Source organism: Zalophus californianus, chromosome 6 (genome assembly GCF_009762305.2).
Source record: "Zalophus californianus isolate mZalCal1 chromosome 6, mZalCal1.pri.v2, whole genome shotgun sequence".
Lineage (NCBI taxonomy): Eukaryota > Metazoa > Chordata > Mammalia > Carnivora > Otariidae > Zalophus > Zalophus californianus.
In genome coordinates, this window is record NC_045600.1 from 71,662,857 (window position 1) to 71,683,084 (window position 20,228).

Sequence of the window (20,228 nt, forward strand, 5' to 3'; positions counted from 1 at the left end):
TATCAAGGGCAACCCTAAAGCAAAGCTTAGGAAATACGATGAAGAGGAAAAGCAAAGACTTCTGTCTACTCCAGAATGGAGCAAAAGGTATTAAAGTGAGGCATCCTTGAGAAAGATCAAGTTCTAACATAATTTTGACTCCCACATGACCTGAACAATGAGAGAATCCAGTTACCCACAAAATAATGAGAACGTTTCTGATAGGGAAGCCCTAGCCTGAGAATAATCAGATGCCTCCTCATTACATCATAATGGCCAAGTTGTGATGTCACGGCAGAGCACCCACACTTACTTTGTCAAACTAGATATGTTAAAGGGTAGAGTCAGCATGAGGAGCAGACACCCAAAGAGAGGTAAGCGGGGGCTTCCCAGGGTTTTCTCTGTGGCTTTATTGCCTAAGGTTCCTCTATGGCCCTAATGTCTTTCCAGGCTTTTCACACCTTAGTCTAGTGCTAGGTCTGTCTGAAATCCTTCTTCCACAAACTCCACTGCAGCTTTTGCTATCCGAAATCTTTAAAAGTTGCAGTTCTGACTGGTCAATCCTCAGCTTTTGTATTTCTTAGGAGACAGGGCACAGAATGGTGGCGCATGGTTCCTGTAAGTGAGGCAGAAACTCACCATATCCATTTGGGTTGTCCCAAGGGTAGATCCAAGTTTTGGGGCACCTGAAACAACTTTTGGAGCCTTTTAAAAGAAAAATAAAGGGCGCCTGGGTGGCTCAGTTGGTTAAGCGACTGCCTTCGGCTCAGGTCATGATCCTGGAGTCCCGGGATCGAGTCCTGCATCGGGCTCCCTGCTCAGCGGGGAGTCTGCTTCTCCCTCTGACCCTCCCCCCTCTCATGCACTCTCTCTCTCATTCTCGCTCTCTCAAATAAATAAATAAATCTTAAAAAAAGAAAAAATAAATACATTAGGCACAAAAGTGAAAATAGTTTAGAATGAGAAAAGATAAATTTTTAAGTGACAAATACTATATCATAAAATCAAGAAAAATAACATTTTAAAAATTATCTACTTGACAAGCATTTTTTTTTTTTTTACAATTTTGTTTTTGGGTACATGCTCCTTGATTTCTTATATTGATGATTATGTTTCCTATAAGGAGTACAGAAAAGTAATTCAGCCTTCTACATGATCACTTTTTTTATTTTTTTAAATATTTTATTTATTTATTTGTATGAGAGAGAGAGAGCACGAGAGGGGGGAGGGTCAGAGGGAGAAGCAGACTCCCCGCTGAGCAGGGAGCCCGATGCAGGACTCGATCCCGGGACTCCAGGATCATGACCTGAGCCGAAGGCAGTCGCTTAACCAACTGAGCCACCCAGGCGCCCTGATCACTTTTTTTTAAATTCTTAGTGATTTAGAAAATTTTCACCCTCACACTTTATAAGTGATAATGTTACATAATTTTTTTAGAATTTTTGTCAAACTTGGAAAAAAACTATCAAATTTCTTTGATATATGTGTACAATTTCAGAGCATTTCAAATTTGTAATGACTAATATACTCTGGATTGTTGACACTAGGATTAATGTATATGTATTAGTTGGCTTAGAGCTGCCAAACAAAATGCAATCCATTGGGTGGCTTAAACCAAAATTCTCTCACAGTTGTGGAGTGTAGAAGTCTGAGAACAACGTATCTGTAGGGTTGACTTAATTCTGAGGTTCCTTTCCTTGGCTTATATAGTCATCTTCTCCCTATGTCTTCCCGTGGTCTTTCCTATGTTCATGTCTGGGTCCAAATTTCCTATTATAAAGATACCAGTCATATTGGATTAGGACTCATCCTGAAAACCTCATTTTAACTTAATTACCTCTTTATAGAACTTATTTCCAAATACAGTTACATTCTAAGGCATCAGGAGTTAGGACTTTATCATATGGATGCGGGGTGGGGGGTAGATGACACAGTTCAGCCCCTAACACTATACTGGCTATTAAACTATTTACAGAAGTAACTGCAAACCACAGTCATATACCTACTCAACCCAAACTAAATTGTATCCCCAACTCCATTTCCTTAGCCAATCCCAAAATACCTATGGCCTTCCCACTGCCACCTGACAAAAGGAGAAGTGTGATGGAGGGGAAGTTAGAAAGGAAAGAGACATCAATCTCAGCCAACGGCAGTTTATTTTTTTTTAAGATTTTATTTATTTATTTGAGAGAGACAGATAGTGACAGAGTTAGTGAGAGAGACCACAAGCTGGGAGGAGAGGGAGAAGCAGGCTCCCGCCAAGCAGAGAGCCTGACATGGGGCTTGATCCCAGCGCCCCGGGATCATGACCTGAGCCGAAGGCAGACGCTTAACGACTGAGCCACCCAGGCACCCCTGCAATTCAAAATTTTTTTTTTCAAATTTTATAAAACCCCACGACCATGTTAACACATCCTGGGGCTCCTCCAGTGCTCCTCTGTGCAAAGGATGACCCTGAAGTTTCAGTTTCCTTAGGTATACGGTAAATGTGCCTCTGGTTAATCCTGCTAATATCTAAGCCACGCAAAGGAAGAGAGAATTTTCACTAAAGATGGAGAATTAACATCTCTACATTGAGGATGACATGATGAGTCCGCATTCTTCAGCACTAGTCCCTGGAAGAACTGGGAAGATTTGTTGTGTTGCTAAAGGGGGGGCCCTCCCTTCTTTGATATTGTCAGCCTGCATCTATTCCTCTCTTGCAATCCCCATCCCAGTCCAGTCCATCTTCTAAAGCTTTAAGGTGAAACCCACACAAGAAGGAGGCTTCACGGGGCACCTGGGTGGCTCAGTCGGTTAAGGGTCTGCCTTGGGCTCAGGTCAGGTCCTGGGATGGAGCCCCATGTCAGGCTCCCTGCTGAGTAGGGAGCCTGCTTCTCCCTCTGCCCCTCCCCCTGCTTGTGCGTGCTCTCTCGAATGAATAAAATCCTAAAAAAAAAAAAAAAAAAAAAAGGGGAGGCTTCAGCACACACTCCAGAAAAGGGGCAGATGAGTTTCCTCTTGCCTTGGATTTCCCCTCTCCTAAACCTATCTTCAATTCTGTTCCCTACTCCTGAGTCTCGGGAGTGAGTGTCTTAAGGAGACAAGAAAGGTGGCAGAGTTGTCCACCTTTCATATTTCCAAAAGCTGGTGATAAGTGTTGCCCAGAGTGCCTAACTGAACCCTCTATAGAGGGGCAGGCACTAGGTTCCCACAGATATTGTCTGCCTGGCTTTCCAGCCAGATAAGCATGAGTTCTTCCCAGTCAACCCAGTCTTGTAATTTGTTTGGATTATGGGAGAACAACTTCTCCACTGAAAACTGAGGACTGCTGCTGCCTAAAATGTTTCACTTTTCCTTTTATCATATACAAACTATTGGGGCATGGTAATAGGCATTCATGATTTAGGACAAAGTCTGTATATACTATCAGCCCTGGCTTAAACCCTGAGGGATCAGAAGTTTCAACTCTAAAGCTGAGTTTATATCTATCTTAACCTTTGTTTACACCTATGATGTATTTGCTGGATGGTAGTTTGAAGATCGTAGGGCTGGCTCTTAAGGAAGTTGAAATTTTTACTTAATGTAATGGGGCTGGGAAGTGGGCAGGTAAATACAGGCATAATAACATAAAATAGGGCTCAGTGCTGAAGTGGAAATACATTTCTGATGTCTGACAACCATGAAAGTGCTCTAGACCTTAAATTGGAGCAATAAAGAATCCGTAGTGGGGGTTGGTTTTGGGGGGAGTACATGGGAAAGGTGATGTCTTTGGAATACAGAGCAAAGTCTGAAATTGTTTTATAAATTATTGTAGCTATGTAAACTATTAAGTTACCTAAATAGGCAAAGAGACTTTTTCAAAGACCAGCATATGAGAACAAAAGAATCACTTCAGAAAGTGCTGTTTCCAAGTTTTAGTCTGAAGACCGAGAATCCTAAATATACAAACTTTTGGCCCAAATTCCAAATATACGAACTTTTGGCCCACAACTTCAGAGTTTGTGTCTACTTTGGTGAAAAGTCCATTTTATTGCCATCCCTTTCTTGACAGCAAAAACCAAGGTCCCCAAATAAGAGGCAGGTCCTCCTCACTGGGACAAAGAGGGGGGTCTAGGGGTCTGGTGAGTCCCAAACAGGTGCCCCTTCCGGCACTTAGTCTTTGGGAACACCTGTCCGGTTGTTCCGAAGGCGCCGGGCTGCTGGGATCCTCGTCTTTCAGGCGGCAAGACATTTGATCCATCTGGAGAACAAGTTCCCGGTTGCTCTAGACGCTCCGTTTACAGTGACGCTGCTGACGGCCCTCGGCTGAGCAGGCGCGGCTCGGCTCGGTTCTACTCGCGTGTAAGCCTGGCTGAAGGAATGCTGAAAAAAGTCTTCCTTCAGGAGGAACAAATGGGGAGTAGTTGCAAGGCGGTCTTGGACAATTCAACAAACTGCTGTGAATTCCTTGGGAGAATTCCGGGAGGACCAGGGCTCAGCGTACTCCGAAGGTCCGACACGGAAAGGTCGAAGCCGGGGCGGGGGGGGGGGGGGAGGGAGGTACCATTCACAGCACCCTAGCCCGGGGGACATCTTCCCTGCCCCAAGCAACCAATAGCCACCCCGGCTGAGGCCCATGCAGCCAATAACCGACTTCGGCCGAGACTCACGCAGCCAATGGCCGGCCCAGTGCGTTCCGCTGGTCCCCGCCTGCCTACTTCCACCAATCGGGACTCGGGCCACCTTGGCACCGCCTCTGGATCCCGCCCCACCCATCCGCCCCGCCTCCAACTCGCTCGAGCAGGGTTGGGCTAGACGGGCGCGCTCTCGGGGACGGGGGGGGTAGTCCCGGTCCCGGCCCTCCGCGCGGGTGGGCTTGGAGCAGGCCGCACCGGGCGGGAACCCCATTCCCACCCCGGAGGCCCCCTGCCCTTTCTCCCCTTTTCCCCCCGGCCCATGGTGCGAGGCTGGGAGCCGCCGCCCGGGCCGGACTGCGGTGAGTGATCCCCAGCCCCTTCGACTTCCCCTCCCAGCCCCTATACGATCTCCGACCTCCGGATCCCCATCCCCACGCGGGGGGGGGGGGGGGTGGTGTTGGAGAATTCTAGGCTCGAAGTCGCACGGTTCTCTCTCCTTTCTCCTCTGGACTTTTCGGTTCCCTGTTGTAACTGGGGGAGGGTGAGTGGGTGTGTAGGGAGGAGGGGAAGGCTGGGTTGGGACGCCCTCCGCGAGGGGAGGATAGAGATTCGCCTGCTCCCTGGGGCTCATCGCCCCAAGTGCAGCAACTTTTTGTTCTCTGACCCAGTTTGGAGCCTTGTAGACTGCCTGCGAAATGGAGGATAGGAGAAACGTTTCCTTCCCAGGCCTCTCCTCCTCCCCCCACGACTACCTCCTGACGACCTCAACACACGTACAGAAATCTGACCTTACTTCTGGGGAGCAGTGGTCTTTGGGAATGAAAGGTTTGGGAGAAACTGCCCCTTCTGACCCCCTACCAGCCATACTCAGAAAACAAACCAGAAAAGTGAAAACCCAAATCCTCAGAGGTTCCTGGTTTTGCGTCCTAATCTGAGACTTCTAAACTGAAAGAAGACTCAAGCTGAGACCTGTTTGGTAATGTGGGCCCAGATCAGGAGATCTTTTATCATGTGAACCTCCTTCTCACCATACATTTGAAGCCCTTTTATATGACTAGGACAGGTAAAGGCAGTGATTGAAAAAAAAAAAAAAAAAAAAAGCCAGTTAAACTTGGGAATTTTTTAAATGCTGCATACATATCTTAAGCATTGTCATTAAAAGTATGTTCGTTGCACCAATCTTTTGGGGTAGTGTCCAGGCGTTTTCTTTGTGTAAGTCTGCTGATTAGAGTTCCCAGTTGTCTTTCTAGTATAAACTACACAAGCGAATTTCAAATCTGGCTGCACCCTGAGAACTTTTAAAAGTACTGATGCCTGGGCCCCAGTCCAGACTAAGAATGAGGAGGAGAGTTCCTGGTTTAAGTTTCCCAGGTAATTCTAATGTGCCACTGCCTCTCATCTATGATTTCCAGGTTTGGTGTTTTTTTTGTTTTTTGTTTTTTTAATGCAGTGAGAATTTAAGCACTTTTGGAGCAATCTGAATGCAGAATACTTTTGAGATAATTTTAAGTCCCCTGCCCCTCCAATCTTTTACAGTTGCCCTACTACTCCCAACTCAGTTGTACACTCCTTAACATTTGACTTTGTTTTCACAGAAACAATTTTTAGTGCACTAATTTTTCATAGGTTTCTGTGATATTTAATTACATTATTATATAAATTAAAAAAAAAAACAGACATAAACAGGTTGGGAATCACACACAACTGGTCCAGGCACACAGGGCAGCTGAAGGAAGCAAATGATTTTGGCACACTAGAGAGTAGACTACCAGCCTCTAGTACGCAGCACACTGTGGGTGTTGGTCATATAACCCAGTGGATCAGTTAAACCAGGCTCCTGGCCCAATTGAACACCTCTCCCTTCCACTCTCTCCAACTAATATCACCAATACCCAGTCCCTTCTAGACTTAAATTCTCTTGAGTGTTCCATCCACTCTTTCCATTCAATCACATCAAGCTGTATGTTCCTCTTGAAGCAATTACCATCACTCCTTTTTTATAAAAGTTGGCAGAACATAAGGCAGAGGTTCTTAACTTGGGCTTCTGGGCAGCCAGTGAACCTTCTGAGATTATATATATAATGTGTAAGTCTGGATGTTTATGGGGGGGTAGTCATAACTTTCTGAGGGTCCATACCTTTATCTGATTCTCAAAGTTCATGACCCAAAAAGTTGAGAAGCACATAAGTTGAATACCACTCAGAATTCTTTAAGGCCCTTAAAACTGTATCACCAAAACACATTTCAGGCAGTACTTCAATCCTTCTCTGAATAAAGATAATAGGGTAATTTTGCAGGATCATTAGTTTCTCATTGAACTGTCTCCTGCTTTAACCGTAAGTCTAGGCCCAAGCCTAAAGTTGTGAACACCTCTTTTTCCTAGGATTGTATGTACACCTAGACTGGAAGTTTAAGGTAGTCCATTCTTTTCTGCCACCTGTCCACGGGTATGGAAAGCCTAAAGGGAAAGAAGGGTTGTTAATCCTCTCTCTATATGTTTTTCTCATTATGTTTTTTATTAGCTACTTGGAAGTAGCAGTAGGGCATATCCAGCATATTTAATAAGGATACAAATTTAGTAATTATTCAGAATTGGTAATCCCACCATCACTACCACCTCTGCTCATAGGAGTCCTTACTTCTACAGTTTTGATTCCCTTCTTTTTCTACCCTCTCCAAATGGAGGCATAAGAACACAAGACACCATAGTGTCTTCATTGTGGTTTTGATTACTGTGGGGTCTACCCTCCTTGTTAAAGTTCTCATGAGCCACTCTCTGGTTGTAGTTTCTTCCTAAGTCAAAGCCAGATTCTTCCAGGGAGGTACCAGGTAGCTATACAGCTGTGCCATATCAGGAAATCTTCCACAATTTGTTTTGTGTAATTGGAAAACTGGATGTATACAGTACACCAAATATGGCATTTGCATTACTGCATGTTATACTGAAACATCAAACTGGTACCATGAGAATCCGGAGGACAGCAAACCACATGAAAGAAGGCAGAATGCTTCCCTGTAAGGCTTAGAGCTATGCTTGCCTTATTTCCTGTCTGGCAGTCTTCATCCTTACAGTGCACTGCTTTATTCCTTAGGGTACAGTTTTCTCTTATCTAAAGGATAATTGTGTCCTTAAAAAACAGGACACAAATAAGGTTAAGTAGATGTCAAGTGTGGCAATCATAAAGTCTTCTCCAGCTTAGGTTTGGTGGTGTTCCTGGTGGGCCACAATGTCTATAAACGGTGGTTTAGCACCTATCTGTGCAAGCTTACTCACAGGCCACTCAGTTGTGTCTGGGATAAACCTGGAGCTACTAATACATTGGCGATTCATCTGGCAATCAAAAGGGATTATATCCAAATTACGGATTCAGTTCTCCTAAAGCTGTGATTTTCATACTTCCTTTAAAGCAGCATAATCCATTCTGGAATTATATCGAACTCCCAAAATGTAAAGAGCATAAAATCATGGATACCCTGGTTTCCCCTACTGCTCATTACAATTAGGAATCTCTGCAAAAAGAGATTGAAAACAATGATTTTAAAGAATGCAGTCTTTGCTTCATTTCCCTCCTTGTCTAGGAGGAGAATGGATGGCATTCCCTTATATCAAAATTACCCTGTGAGGCTGAAGTAATGAGAAAAACTATTTATTGAGCCTTTACTTTGTTCTAGACATCATGTCAACTGCATTTTTTTCATTAATCCATAAACTTGTGAGGAAGGTGCTGTTCTGACCGCCTTTCTTTCTGAGGGGAAACTAAGGCTTCGTGAGGTTAAATAATTTGCCCAAGGACAGGCAGCATTCTAGGACGGGGTGGGGCTGCAATTAATCTCAAATCTGCCTCACCCCAGACCTCCATCCCACCAGCTGCTTTAGGTCTTGCCTAAGCAGGACACCTAGCACATAGTAGGTGCCTGGTAAAAATATATAACTTTACAGACACTTAGTACTGTGCATTTTTTACACATGAAGAAACGAAAGCTCCTTTTAAGTTCAGTAACTTGCCCAAGATCACATAGCTGGTAAGTGGCAGAACTGGGATTCAAACTGCAGGCTGGCCTTACTCAGGGATCATATTTCTACCCACTGTGCCATGTTGCCTCCATTTACCCTCTTCAGGTTCTCTTCAAGTTGAAGGATCTGCATGGCCTTTGATTCATTAGATCTGCTTGTTAAAAGGAAATGGTGACTCATTAAAATGCTTCCAAATTTTTCTAATCGTCATATAAAATCCCTTGATACCATACTACTATAACTTCCTGGACTTGAGATTCTTCTCAGTTCATCATGTAGCATTTACATAGGAATCCTGTCCCATCCTTAACATATCCAAGGTAAATATTTATAAGCTCAGATGGGATTCCTCTAATAGTAAAGGGTGACAGATGTGTTAAAGAGTTTCTAATGCCCAGACAGGGAGCTGAGTTAAATTTGGTCAACGAACTTTCTGGGAAATACCCTGAGTAGGTATTTCGGGAATGATGCAGAATCAGGGGCTCTCCCTGCAGCCCCCACACCCACAGCCCGGGAGCAGTGGTGCTGCTGGGGAGCTTGCAGGACCTGGCTGCAATTCATAGTGAATCTGCCCACCTGGCCCTGAGAAGAAAGCTGGGCTGCAGAGATAAGACTGGCAGGCCTTCCACCCTGTGTGGAGGGGCTATTACAGTCTGAGGGAGCTCTCCAGGCTCCCCGGAGAGAGATTGAGCTGTTGGAAGAGACAAAGGCTGGGGGGAGGGGCTAACCTTTGTTCCAAGGATGACTTGGTGGAAAGAGTTCCCTCTCTACCCCCACAGGACCTCCAAACCCAGGAGGAGTAAGCCCCACTTATCCCAGATACCCGACCTGTCTCTTATCCTACAGAGAGAAAATAAAGCTTAGCAAGTTTGGGTTTAGGCTTAAAGGCACTATCATTCCCCTCCCTGAAGGACTCCACCACCAAGAAGGGAAGAGGAAAGGGACCTGGGGGCTGGGCGGAGGAACAGTGCTGTCCTGCCTTCTAGATACTCTCTTGTACCTGTCCCCCCCCACCCCCCCCGCCCCATCTCCACATTCTAGAGGTAATCATAAATTGTCAGGAGTTAAAGCATTTGCATCAGTTCTGAGATTACTGCACTTTATATTTTTGTGGTTGATTTTTCATTTTGTGACACCTGTTCCATGAACTTAGAGGATGAAGTGAGTTTGAATTAGAAAAATAAAGGCAATATAAGGATGAATTTTCCTCCTAACCTTAAAGACAGATTTTTGTCCTGGTGACAGTATTCAGGAGTCATGTGACTTGGGGTAATTTAACTTCTATGGACTTTGGTTTTTCCATACATATGACAGGAATTATAACAGGCTCATAAAGTTAGGAAAATTAAATGAGAAATCGTTAAAGCACTTTAAAAGCAATCCAACACGGTACACATAGACAGTTGATTGTATTGGAGTCCAGCATTTTGTTTGGCAGAAATTGAACAATGGGCTGAAAGAGGAGCCCCAGTGATTGAGCTATTTCTCTTCTTATTACAGCTATCTCTGAAGGGCACAAATCAGAAAGCACCATGCCTCCTAATAAAGAGGCCAGCAGTCTTAATAGCTCCCCGGCGGGGCTCATCTGCCTCCCTCCAATCTCCGAGGAGCTACAGCTTGTGTGGACCCAGGCAGCCCAGACCAGTGAGCTGGATGGCAATGAACACTTGCTACAAACCTTCAGCTACTTTCCCTATCCCAGTCTAGCAGACATTGCCCTTCTCTGCTTACGCTATGGGCTGCAGATGGAGAAAGTCAAGACTTGGTTCATGGCCCAGCGCCTCCGCTGTGGCATTAGCTGGTCATCTGAAGAAATAGAAGAGACCCGAGCCCGAGTGGTCTACCATCGGGACCAGCTCCATTTCAAATCCCTTCTCTCTTTTACTCATCATGCAGGGCGGCCCCCAGAGGAGGTGCCTCCTTCTCCGATGCCACCTCCAGAACAAGTGGGTCTTGGAATAGTGCCCCTGACTCTTAGTGAGCCCACCCAGATGAAAGGATTGAAGGTGGAGCCTGAGGAGTCCTCAGAGCTGCTGAGTCACCAGAAAGCAAAGGAACCCCTGATGGCACCTGGCAGTGGGACATTCCCCCACCAATCCGATTATTGGCAGAATCTTCAAAGCAGTGGCTTCTCTAAGGAGCAGGCAGGCAGGGGTCCCAACCAGTCACATGGCCTAGGTTCTGCTTCATGGAATCACTCCACAGCTGTCCACCAGCCACATGCTCGGGATAAGCCCCCACCAATGTCACTACTTGCTAGTAGCTGTAAGCAGGAGTCAGCATCTAATATGACTCCTCCTTCTTCCTCTACCTCTTCTTCCACTTTCCCGGTACTGGCTAACGGAGCTACTGCCACCTCTAAACCCCTCCAGTCACTGGGCTGTATCTCACAGCCACTGTCACCCAATGAACAGGCACTGCCCCCACATCTGGAGCCAGCCTGGCCCCAAGGGCTAAGACATAACTCAGTATCAGGTAGGGTTGGCCCTGCAGAGTACCTTTCCCCAGATATGCAACGCCAGCGAAAGACCAAGCGCAAAACCAAAGAGCAGCTGGCTATCCTCAAATCTTTTTTTTTACAGTGCCAATGGGCACGGCGTGAGGATTACCATAAATTAGAACAGATCACTGGTTTACCTCGACCTGAGATCATTCAGTGGTTTGGTGACACACGCTATGCCTTGAAGCATGGGCAACTAAAATGGTTTCGGGACAATGCAGTACCTGGTGCCCCTAGTTTCCAGGACCCAGCAATTCCCACACCCCCGCCTTCAACCCGCTCCTTGAGTGAATGGGCTGAGACACCACCTCTGCCGAACCCCCCTCCCCCACCGGATTTACGACCCTTGGAGAGGTACTGGGCAGCCCATCAACAGCTACGGGAAAGTGATATCCCTCAACTGAGTCAGGCATCAAGGCTTAGCACCCAGCAGGTACTGGATTGGTTTGACTCTCGATTCCCTGAGCCAGCTGAGGTGGTGGTTTGTCTAGATGAAGAGGAGGAAGAGGAGGAGGAAGAACTGCCAGAAGACGACGAGGATGAAGAGGAGGAGGAGGAGGAGGAAGATGAGGATGACGATGATGATGTGATCATACAGGACTGAGTCGGGGGACTAGGGGAGGGAAGGTCTGTTACTAAAAGATGAACCAACTTAGTAACTGTTTAAACAAAGAAACCACATTTTTTTAAATTACCTTGTGGCAAAGAACTGAAAAGCTTTGTGTTCTTGAGGTTGGGGAATCCGGGATGTAGTGAGGGTGGACCAGGGAGGATGACCATAGGACCCAGAGAGAGGTAGGGACTGGATGAGCAGAAATCAGGCCTCTCGTCTCAGTGAAGAGAGTGTTAAGGATCTGGTCCAAACCATGGGTTGGGGAAAAGCTTTTGCTCTCTTCATGTCTGCTGTTCTTTTACCTTAGTGTACTGTGGAGAGCCCAGACCTTGGCCCCACATCTCTAGGAGGACTGAAAAGGAGGAGTAAAGAATTTTGATTCAATTGATGATTCCAGTGCATCCCCCAGTCCCACCATTTTCCCTGGAATGTAAGGCTGCCTCACACCCCTTTTCTTTCTGAGCACGAGTCCATGCATAATACAGCTAAGAGTCTTTGTATGTCCCAGTCTCATCACACATCTTTCCCTAACGCACACCAACTTAGACTATATGTTCTACCTTCCTCGTTACTGAGTTGCACAGGTAGCAGAATGTTTTCATTTCTGATACTGGGACCATTTTGCCTTGTACTTTTTTTTTTTTTTATCTTTTTCCAACATCCCCATTCTGTTCACTATTTGTCTCAGGGTAAATCTTCCCCATGGAGCTTGTGAAAAGTTTAATAATTGGGTGGAGAATAATTTAGACTGGATATTTATTGGATGTGGGAATTAGGGGAAATGTCCTTAAAGTAGAATTAGGTTGGAGAGGGATGGTTTCTACTCTTCAGAAGATGGGTGCAGGTAGGTTCCAGGTTTGGTTTTACAAACCTGAAACTCCCTCCTGCCTAGCTTGACAGAGACTAATTTTTCATCTTTTTGGTGTTGGTTCAATTTGTGTCTGTAATTGAGACTTTTTCCTCTCTTTATAGGATCTGTCTTGGGGACAGAGGGACCCTGGTCTTTAACTGAATTGATTATTGATGTTTTAGAATGGTTTTCATCAGATGGAGTCAGATATAAAGATATCAATGGGTTAACCATCTAGAAATAAGAATGGAAGCCCCAGATTGCTAGAATAATAATAAAAGGCCACAAATAAAATTGTTTCTCTCTCCTCCACTTTGCCATTTCTATGGTTTAGAGATTAATGGAGCCAAATCCATTAACATTCTGATTTAGTATACTTTTTTTTTTTTTTTTTTAAGCAGAAGGATATATTGAGGTAGATTAGGAAAACAAAAACTTGGGGCACCTGGGTGGCTCAGGCGGTTAAGCACCCGACTCATGGTTTTGGCTCAGGTTATAATCTCATGGGTTGTGGGATCGGGCTCCACGCTCAGTGGGGCCTCTGAGGATTCTCTCCCTCTGTCCCTTCCCCCACTCACATGCGTGCGCACTCTCTAAAATAAATAAATAAATACATCTTTAAAAAAAAATTTAAAAGAACAAAAACTTTAAAAGGCAGGACATCAGTATCTGTCTATCACTGGGCAGATTTTTTCCTGTACTTGCTATAGCACAGGCTCTTGCCCAGAAGAGGTGTCTAGATAAATGCCTTTAAAAATAAATTCAAAGTTCCAGAAAGAGTAGGGAATCCTAGTTCAGCTTCAGGGTCATTCCCAGGACCTAATTTATTTCTGGCAGATGTTTGCTATCTTTACACTTTTTCAGTATTTTTGCTTATGGCCTGTCTGCCCGTGGCTGACCCACTTAACTTCTCATTTCTATTTAGTACCCAAAGAAGAATACAGGTTTCGTGTCCGTGGTGGTGGTCTTTGCCCATTCCACCATTCGAGAGCTTAGAATATAAAACCAATGCAATAACAATAAAAGGACATCTTTATTTTATCTATATACTTCAGTAAGCTGAAAGTCTGGGTCTCCAACAGGAAGGAAAGTCAACATAGTTAACTAGGAATAGAGCAAACAATAGGCAAACAGAAGTATAATAAATGAGGACATGGAACAGAGTTGTTGCTTATTAACACTGGCAATGGAAGAATATACCCAATGCTAAAAGAATGAAATATAGAAATAAACCATCCTTAATGAGTATATTACCTCTCACCCCCAGTGATGCCAAGAATTGTTTTTACAACCTTTAAGTTGCAGGAAATGAGAGAACTACATGAGTGTGGGAGAGATCTAAACATCCTCCTGAAGTACTAGCCTTATATAACGCCTGACCATTTTCCTAGGAGGTAATACAGAGTGTATATGGTAAAGGTCAAGAGAGGTAAGGGTACACAGTGAAACCAGGAAACAAGGCAGGGAAACATTTTCCAAGGCCGTCACACTTAATGGGTATTGTATGCTACAGGTCTTCCTTAAGCAATATGTATAGATCAGACCTTGAAGACGATCTATCTGGAAATAGTCCATGCTTCTCTTGACCTGGCTAATCCCATCTGTCTCTGTTCGTAGAGAGTCTGCAGCAGAGGGCAGGAAGGCAGATATGGGCATTTATAACAAAAAGGGTAATTAAGGCCCTCAAACCATTACATGAAGTTTATCAAGATGGCACATCACCACTGCTGCTGCCCCAGTTTTCTCCATTGTGTGATAACTAACTTTTCCAAACTAAGATTTGACACACCTAGTGTGACAAAGGCTTTGTTGCTAATTATGAAACTCTCTAGAACATTTTAGTGGCTTATGGTAATAAGGCCAGAATATTTAAACAAAACTTTTGGAAGACCTGGGGAGGAGACTGGAGACCTGGAGACTATGCCGATAGAGGATTACCAGCAAGGCAGGATTCTTATGCCTCTGGGGAGGTGGTACTTCGTTTAATACCTTTTTTAAAACTTTATGATTGAAATTTTCAAAAAATACGAAAGTAGAGTAGTTATAATGAGCTGATGAGTATCCATCACTCAACTTCAACAAATAACTCCTAGCCAATTTTTTTTCATTTCTACTCTCTCTGTCCTATGTCCACTAGATTATACTAAAGCAAAACCCAGACCATCATTTAACTTCCTATCTTTAAACATTTTAGTATGTTATCTCCAAAAAACAGACTTTATTTTTAAAAACATAATCATAATAGACATTATGCCTACAAAAGAAAACAATTAACAATTCCTTAATATTAAATATCCAAGAGGTATTCAGTTTTCAACTTTCTCATAAGTTTTTGTTTTTTTACAGTTTGTTTCAGTCAGGATCAAATTAGGGGCCATATATTTGTAGATGGTTTATATGTCTCAATTCTTTTTTCACCTGTAGGTTAATCCCTCCATTTGTGAGGATCTCAGGGATGTTATTTCCCCAGTGTTCCCTCTTAGGGCTTAGATCCTAATTTTTTGCCAATGAAAATAAAGGGCATTTGGAATATGAGAGCAAAATATTTACCTACCTTAGGATGTCCTCGGGGTCACCAGGAGCTTGGCATTGAAAAAGGGCCTAAATAGCCTCAAAACCTGGGCCATAAAAGTTAACTTAAAAGGCAAGACTGGACTTTTCATGTAGAGCTCCTTAACAAACCTCTCTTCTTGTTCCCATGCCCTTTTCCTCTTGTTGCCTACATTATATCAGTCCCATAAATTTATAAAGCATTATTCTAACCATCTCTAGAGACGTGCACATGGTTTTTCCCTATTCAAGCAGTACCTCTACCCAAAAGATATATTCATTTGAAATACTTTTTTGTGGAACTTTTGGGAATGTTAGTTGTGTCTACACACTTAGTTCACACTGGCCAAGACCTCTCAGTTTAAAGCCATTCACTACCATGTGACCTAAGTTTTAAACCCCAAACTAGGAAGCTAATCTGATAGTAGGATAGAATCTTTGAAATTGAGACCATCCTGGAAGATTGTGAACATATGATTACATTTGAAACTTCTGTCATTTTCCACTGGTTATATTCTACCACCTTAACAGGTGACCAAAAAGGCATTTCGTGTGCAGGCCTAACCATGTGAGTTTTTCACATGCAGGCAAATTAGATTAGCCAGGGCTCACCTGCTGGACTGGTAGCTGGAAACCAGGAAAACTCTCTAGTGGGGTTCTGCTTTCCCTCTGACCTGGAGGATAGAATTGGAATGGTGAAAGTTAACTCCCTTGGGCAGTTCTTTGGCAGTGTTACTTATGGGTCAGAGTAAATAGGTAGGTTTTTTTTTTTTTTAAGATTTATTTATTTGACAGAGACACAGCGAGAGAGGGAACGCAAGCAGGGGGAGTGGGAGAGGGAGAAGCAGGCTTCCTGCCGAGCAGGGAGCCCGATGCGGGGCTCGATCCCAGGACCCTGGGATCATGACCTGAGCCAAAGGCAGACGCTTAATGACTGAGCCACCCAGGCGCCCCAATAGGTAGGTCTTAATCTGTAGAACACTACTCAGAAGATGAAACACTTGGCTAGGCAATTTAAAAGGTAGGTTATAAAGTCCGCCCTTTTCCTAACTTCTTTTCACCTTGAAAGTCTTCATTTTAGTATATATGCCAATGGTTGAAGCTCCATTCCTTTGGGAATGTTATTTAACATACCTGAATTATTGGGGGTGAGGACTCTTGTGTGGCCTGAATCCCCACCATTTAGGGATGGTCTGAAAGAAAAAATCCCCTGTCCAGAAGAGGCAGGTGAAGGCCTACGGAGGAGAAATAGAAGCATCAGCAGAGAAAAGGAAGGTAAGGGTAAAAACCATATGGAAAGGGAGAGCCTATATATTTAGACAAGACAGGAAATAAATACCCTGCTTGTGACTGAAAGTAATTTGGACATATATAAGACACAGTACTATTAAATGCTCTCTTGTTTACAAGGGAGATTTATAAACTTCAGTGGTATAAGCCAGTAGAAAAGTAGCCCCAGGGTGCTGGCAGAGTGTCAGTGTGAACAGATCCCCAGTGAAAGAAAGCATAATTACTTACCTGTAAGATAGGCTGTGAGTAGAAGCCGGTGAAGGGGTTTCTGGAAAACATAAAAATGAGCCTGTGAGATAACCCATGAACTGGAGAAGAGATTCATTCTGGTATACTTGGGACCAGGGCAAAAAAACTGGGGACCAAAGATTTTTCAGTATGTATGTTAGGCTTAAGGGCTAATAGCAAGTGAAAAAGCTCAGAAATCACCCAGCAGTGTCTCCTAAAGTTGCTTTCCTCTCTCTCTCTCTTTTTTTTTTTTTTTTAAGATTTTATTTATTTTGAGAGAGAGAGAGAGAGAGAGAGAGCACAAACAGGGGGAGGGGCAGGTGGAGAGGGAGAAGCAGACTCCCTGCTGAGCAGGGAGCCCCATGTGGGGGCTCAATCCCAGGACCCCAGGATCATGACCTGAGCTGAAAGGCAGGCGCTTAGTGGACTGAGCCACCCAGGCCCCCATCTCTTTCATTAATTTGTGGACCAGGATTTACTACTGCTTTGATGTGCTCTAATATATCTGTGCTTTCGTTTCCCCTCTAAGATGGGGATTACCAGAAAGAATGGCTAAAGACAAAGGGTCATTAAATTGGTTAGGAGTGACAGCAAAAATGATGGCATAAGGACCTCCAAAAGTTCTTTCCATAAAAGGAATGAGAGAACTGGCAAAAATTGTCAGAATCAACTTTTTCAGAACTCTGTAAATTAACAAAGGGCTTGCAGCAGTCTGGGGAATGTTTATTCCAGAAAAATAGCCAAATGAGGTTAAAAACAATGAACTTTGTGGCATTTTAACTTGCCCTATTCCCATTTCTCCTCCAGCTCCGTGGTAGCCTTGAAAACCAACATTCTGGCAGTCATCGTGGGGATGGAATGGGGTTGGAACTCTTTCAAAGCCTCATTCACAGAAAATAATCATTTGACCCGTCCAGTGGCAACTGGAAGACTCCACTTGCAAGGCTGCCTTTATTTGACCTGACCTGGAGCGCAAACTCATCAGGAATTGATGCTTAGAGTTTACCAGCTGTGAAAAGCCTTCTCCCCAGGAGTGTTTGCTGTAAACAATTAGAAGCGCTTGTTTGGGCTGCCTGAGAATGTGCATATCAATTGGGGCAAATAATAGGCTAATGGGAAAGCTTAGATGGAAGAGATGGGGAATGAGTTTTTGGTGGGGACTCTGAAAACAACACATTCTTGGGATCTAGACCATATGCATATGCAGGACTGTATGCATGCTTAGAGAAGACCTGAAAAGTCCCCAGTCTCTTACTGTGAGGTCATACAAGCAGGTTGAAGGCTAAGGCTCAGTTGTCAATTGCCTGGCTAAGTGCTGAAAGTGAACCCCAACACACACACACACAATCCCTCAGCAAAGACTGAGAGACTTACTAGTTCAAAGTGTTTAAGGGATTCTCTGTCCAATCATTAGCTGACCACCAAACTAACTGAATAGAGACTTTGGAGGCTCCACATGACAATACAGAGTTTATAGAATTATTTTTAAAAAGTCACTAAATAACAATAAACAGAAAGAACAAAAAAACCCTGGGGAGGGGGAAGAATCTGATTCCTAGAATTGCCATGTTATATTAATTTTAAATGTCCAGTTTTCAAAAAAAAAAAATGAGGTATGCAAGGAAACAAGAAAGTATGACCCATATAAAGAAATAAAGCAATCAACAGAAGCTGTCCTTGAGGAAGCCCAGACATTGAACTAAGCCCAGCCTAGACTTTGTCTAGACAAAGACTTTAAATCAGGTATTTTATTTAAAATATTTCATTTATTGGGCACCTGGGTGGCTCAGTTGGTTAAGCGACTGCCTTCGACTCAGGTCATGATCCCGGAGTCCCAGGATCGAGTCCTGCATTGGGCTCCCTGCTCGGCGAGGAGCCTGCTTCTCCCTCTGACCCTCTCCCCTCTCATGTACTCTCTCTCTCTTTCTCGCTCTCTCAAATAAATAAATCTTTAAAAAAATAAATAAATGAATAAAATATTTCATTTATTTATTTGAGAGAGAGAGAGATAGCGAGAGAGAGCTTGAATAGGGAAGAGAGGGAGAAGCAGGCTCCCTGTGAACAGGGAGTCCCATGAGATGTTCAATCCCAGGACCCTGAGATCATGACCTGAGCTCAAGGCAGATGCTTAACCGACTAAGCCACCCACGTGCCCTAAATCAGGTATTTTAAATATGCTCAAATATCTTTGGAAACCATGTCTAAAGCACTAAAGGAAAATATGAGTATGGTATCTCAACAAATAGAGGATACTAATAAAGAAAAAATATATTTAAAAGAACCAAATATAAATTTTGCAGTTGAAAAGTATAATAACAAAAATTAAAACTTCACTAGAACGACTCATCAGCACAACCAGAAGAAAAAAAATCAGCAATTTAAAGCCCACTGAGATTACCAAATGTGAGGAAGAGAAAGAAAAAATGGAGAAAAATGAAAAGAGCCTCAGAGACCTTGGTGGAATACCATCAAGTGTATCAACATATGCATTATGGGATTTCTAGAAGAAGAAAAGAGGAACAAGGCAGAAAGACTATTTGAAGAAATAATGGCTGACAACTTCCCAAATTAGGTAAAAAAAAAAAAATGAATCTACACATCCAAGAAGCTCAACTTCTAAAGAAGTCTGTTAGATTTAGTTGGTATATAATGTTTTTCAAATCTTCATTCCGTTGCTTATCTTCTATCTAGTTCTATTTGTTATTGAAAGTGGGGTATTAAGTCCAGTAGTTTCCCTCTAATTCTCTTCAATTCTGTTAGTTTTGCTTCATGTCTTTTAGGACTTTGTTGTTAGGTGTGTATATATATATATGTATGTATGTGTATATATATATATATATATATATTTAAGGATTTTATTTATTAGAGAGAGAGAGAAGAGAATGAATTGGGGAAGGGGCAGAGAGAGAAGGGGGCTCCCTGATCTGTGGGGAGAGTACAAGCAGGGGCAGTGGCAGAGGCAGAGGGAGAAGCAGACACCCCGCTGAGCAGGGAACCCAATACAGGACTCCATCCCAGGACCCGGGGATCATGACCTGAGCCAAAGGCAAATGCTTAACTAACTGAGCCACCCAGGCGCCCCAGGCCATACATTTTGAAGTATCTAAATTATACAAAGTAAAATACTTTGTAAATACTTAGTAAATACTTAGTAAAATACTACCACAATGGAATGAAATTAAAAACAGGAGGAAATCTGGGAAAATTAAACATATGTTGATATTAAAAACACAGTGCCAAATAACCAATGGTTCAAAAAAAAAAAATCACAAAAGAAATTAGAAAATACTTTGAGATGAATGAAAACAAAGCCAGAAAATACTAAACCTTATAGGATACAACGAAAGCAGTGCTTAGAGTGAAATTTATAACTGAAAATGTCTACATTAAAAATGCAGGTCTCCAATCAATAATCCAGACTTTTGTCTTAAGAAACTAAAAGAGAACTAAACCCAAAACAAGCAGAAGGAAAGAAAGAAAGCTTAGAGCAGAAAGAAATGAAATAGAGAATAGAAAAACAGAGAAAATCAACAAAACCAAAAGTAGTTTCTTTGAAATGTTCAACTAGATTGGCTAGTCTTCAGCCAGGCTGTCCAAGAAAAAAA

General features: G+C 43.3%; 2 protein-coding genes across 6 annotated transcripts in view; one reads left to right on the forward strand and one right to left on the reverse strand.

Annotated features, from left to right (window-relative positions):
- Positions 1–272: 272 nt before the first annotated feature.
- HOMEZ (homeobox and leucine zipper encoding) lies at positions 273–18,432 on the forward strand. 4 transcript variants are annotated; one of them, XM_027569138.2, is made up of 3 exons: positions 273–353; positions 10,093–11,719; positions 17,431–18,432. In XM_027569138.2, exons 1-2 carry the CDS (start codon positions 308–310, stop codon positions 11,694–11,696), a joined length of 1,650 nt encoding a protein of 549 aa, XP_027424939.1. In that variant the 5' UTR covers positions 273–307; the 3' UTR covers positions 11,697–11,719; positions 17,431–18,432. The 4 variants fall into 4 exon arrangements, with proteins under 4 accessions (XP_027424939.1, XP_027424942.1, XP_027424943.1 ...); XM_027569141.2 differs by lacking the exons at positions 273–353; positions 17,431–18,432 and adding an exon at positions 3,226–4,302 and having other exon boundaries at positions 10,093–12,857; XM_027569142.2 differs by lacking the exons at positions 273–353; positions 17,431–18,432 and adding an exon at positions 4,318–4,451 and having other exon boundaries at positions 10,093–12,857.
- RNF212B (ring finger protein 212B) overlaps positions 13,155–20,228 on the reverse strand; it is a 29,800-nt gene continuing 22,726 nt past the window's right edge. For both annotated transcript variants that reach the window (XM_027569145.1, XM_027569143.1), the window contains exons 12-15: positions 16,624–16,663; positions 16,240–16,340; positions 15,718–15,779; positions 13,155–14,177 (exon numbers count right to left, since the gene is read on the reverse strand). In XM_027569145.1, coding sequence (XP_027424946.1) covers positions 14,112–14,177; positions 15,718–15,779; positions 16,240–16,340; positions 16,624–16,663 — 269 coding nt within the window. In that variant the 3' untranslated portion in view covers positions 13,155–14,111. The remainder of the gene's footprint in view (positions 14,178–15,717; positions 15,780–16,239; positions 16,341–16,623; positions 16,664–20,228) is intronic.

Excerpts from the sequence above, each read along its gene's own strand:
- HOMEZ (XM_027569138.2), top strand. The coding sequence starts at position 308 with ATGTTAAAGGGTAGAGTCAGCATGAGGAGCAGACACCCAAAGAGAG. Across the intron at positions 354-10,092 it reads GAGCAGACACCCAAAGAGAG|CTATCTCTGAAGGGCACAAA; the intron begins GTAAGCGGGGGC and ends TTCTTATTACAG.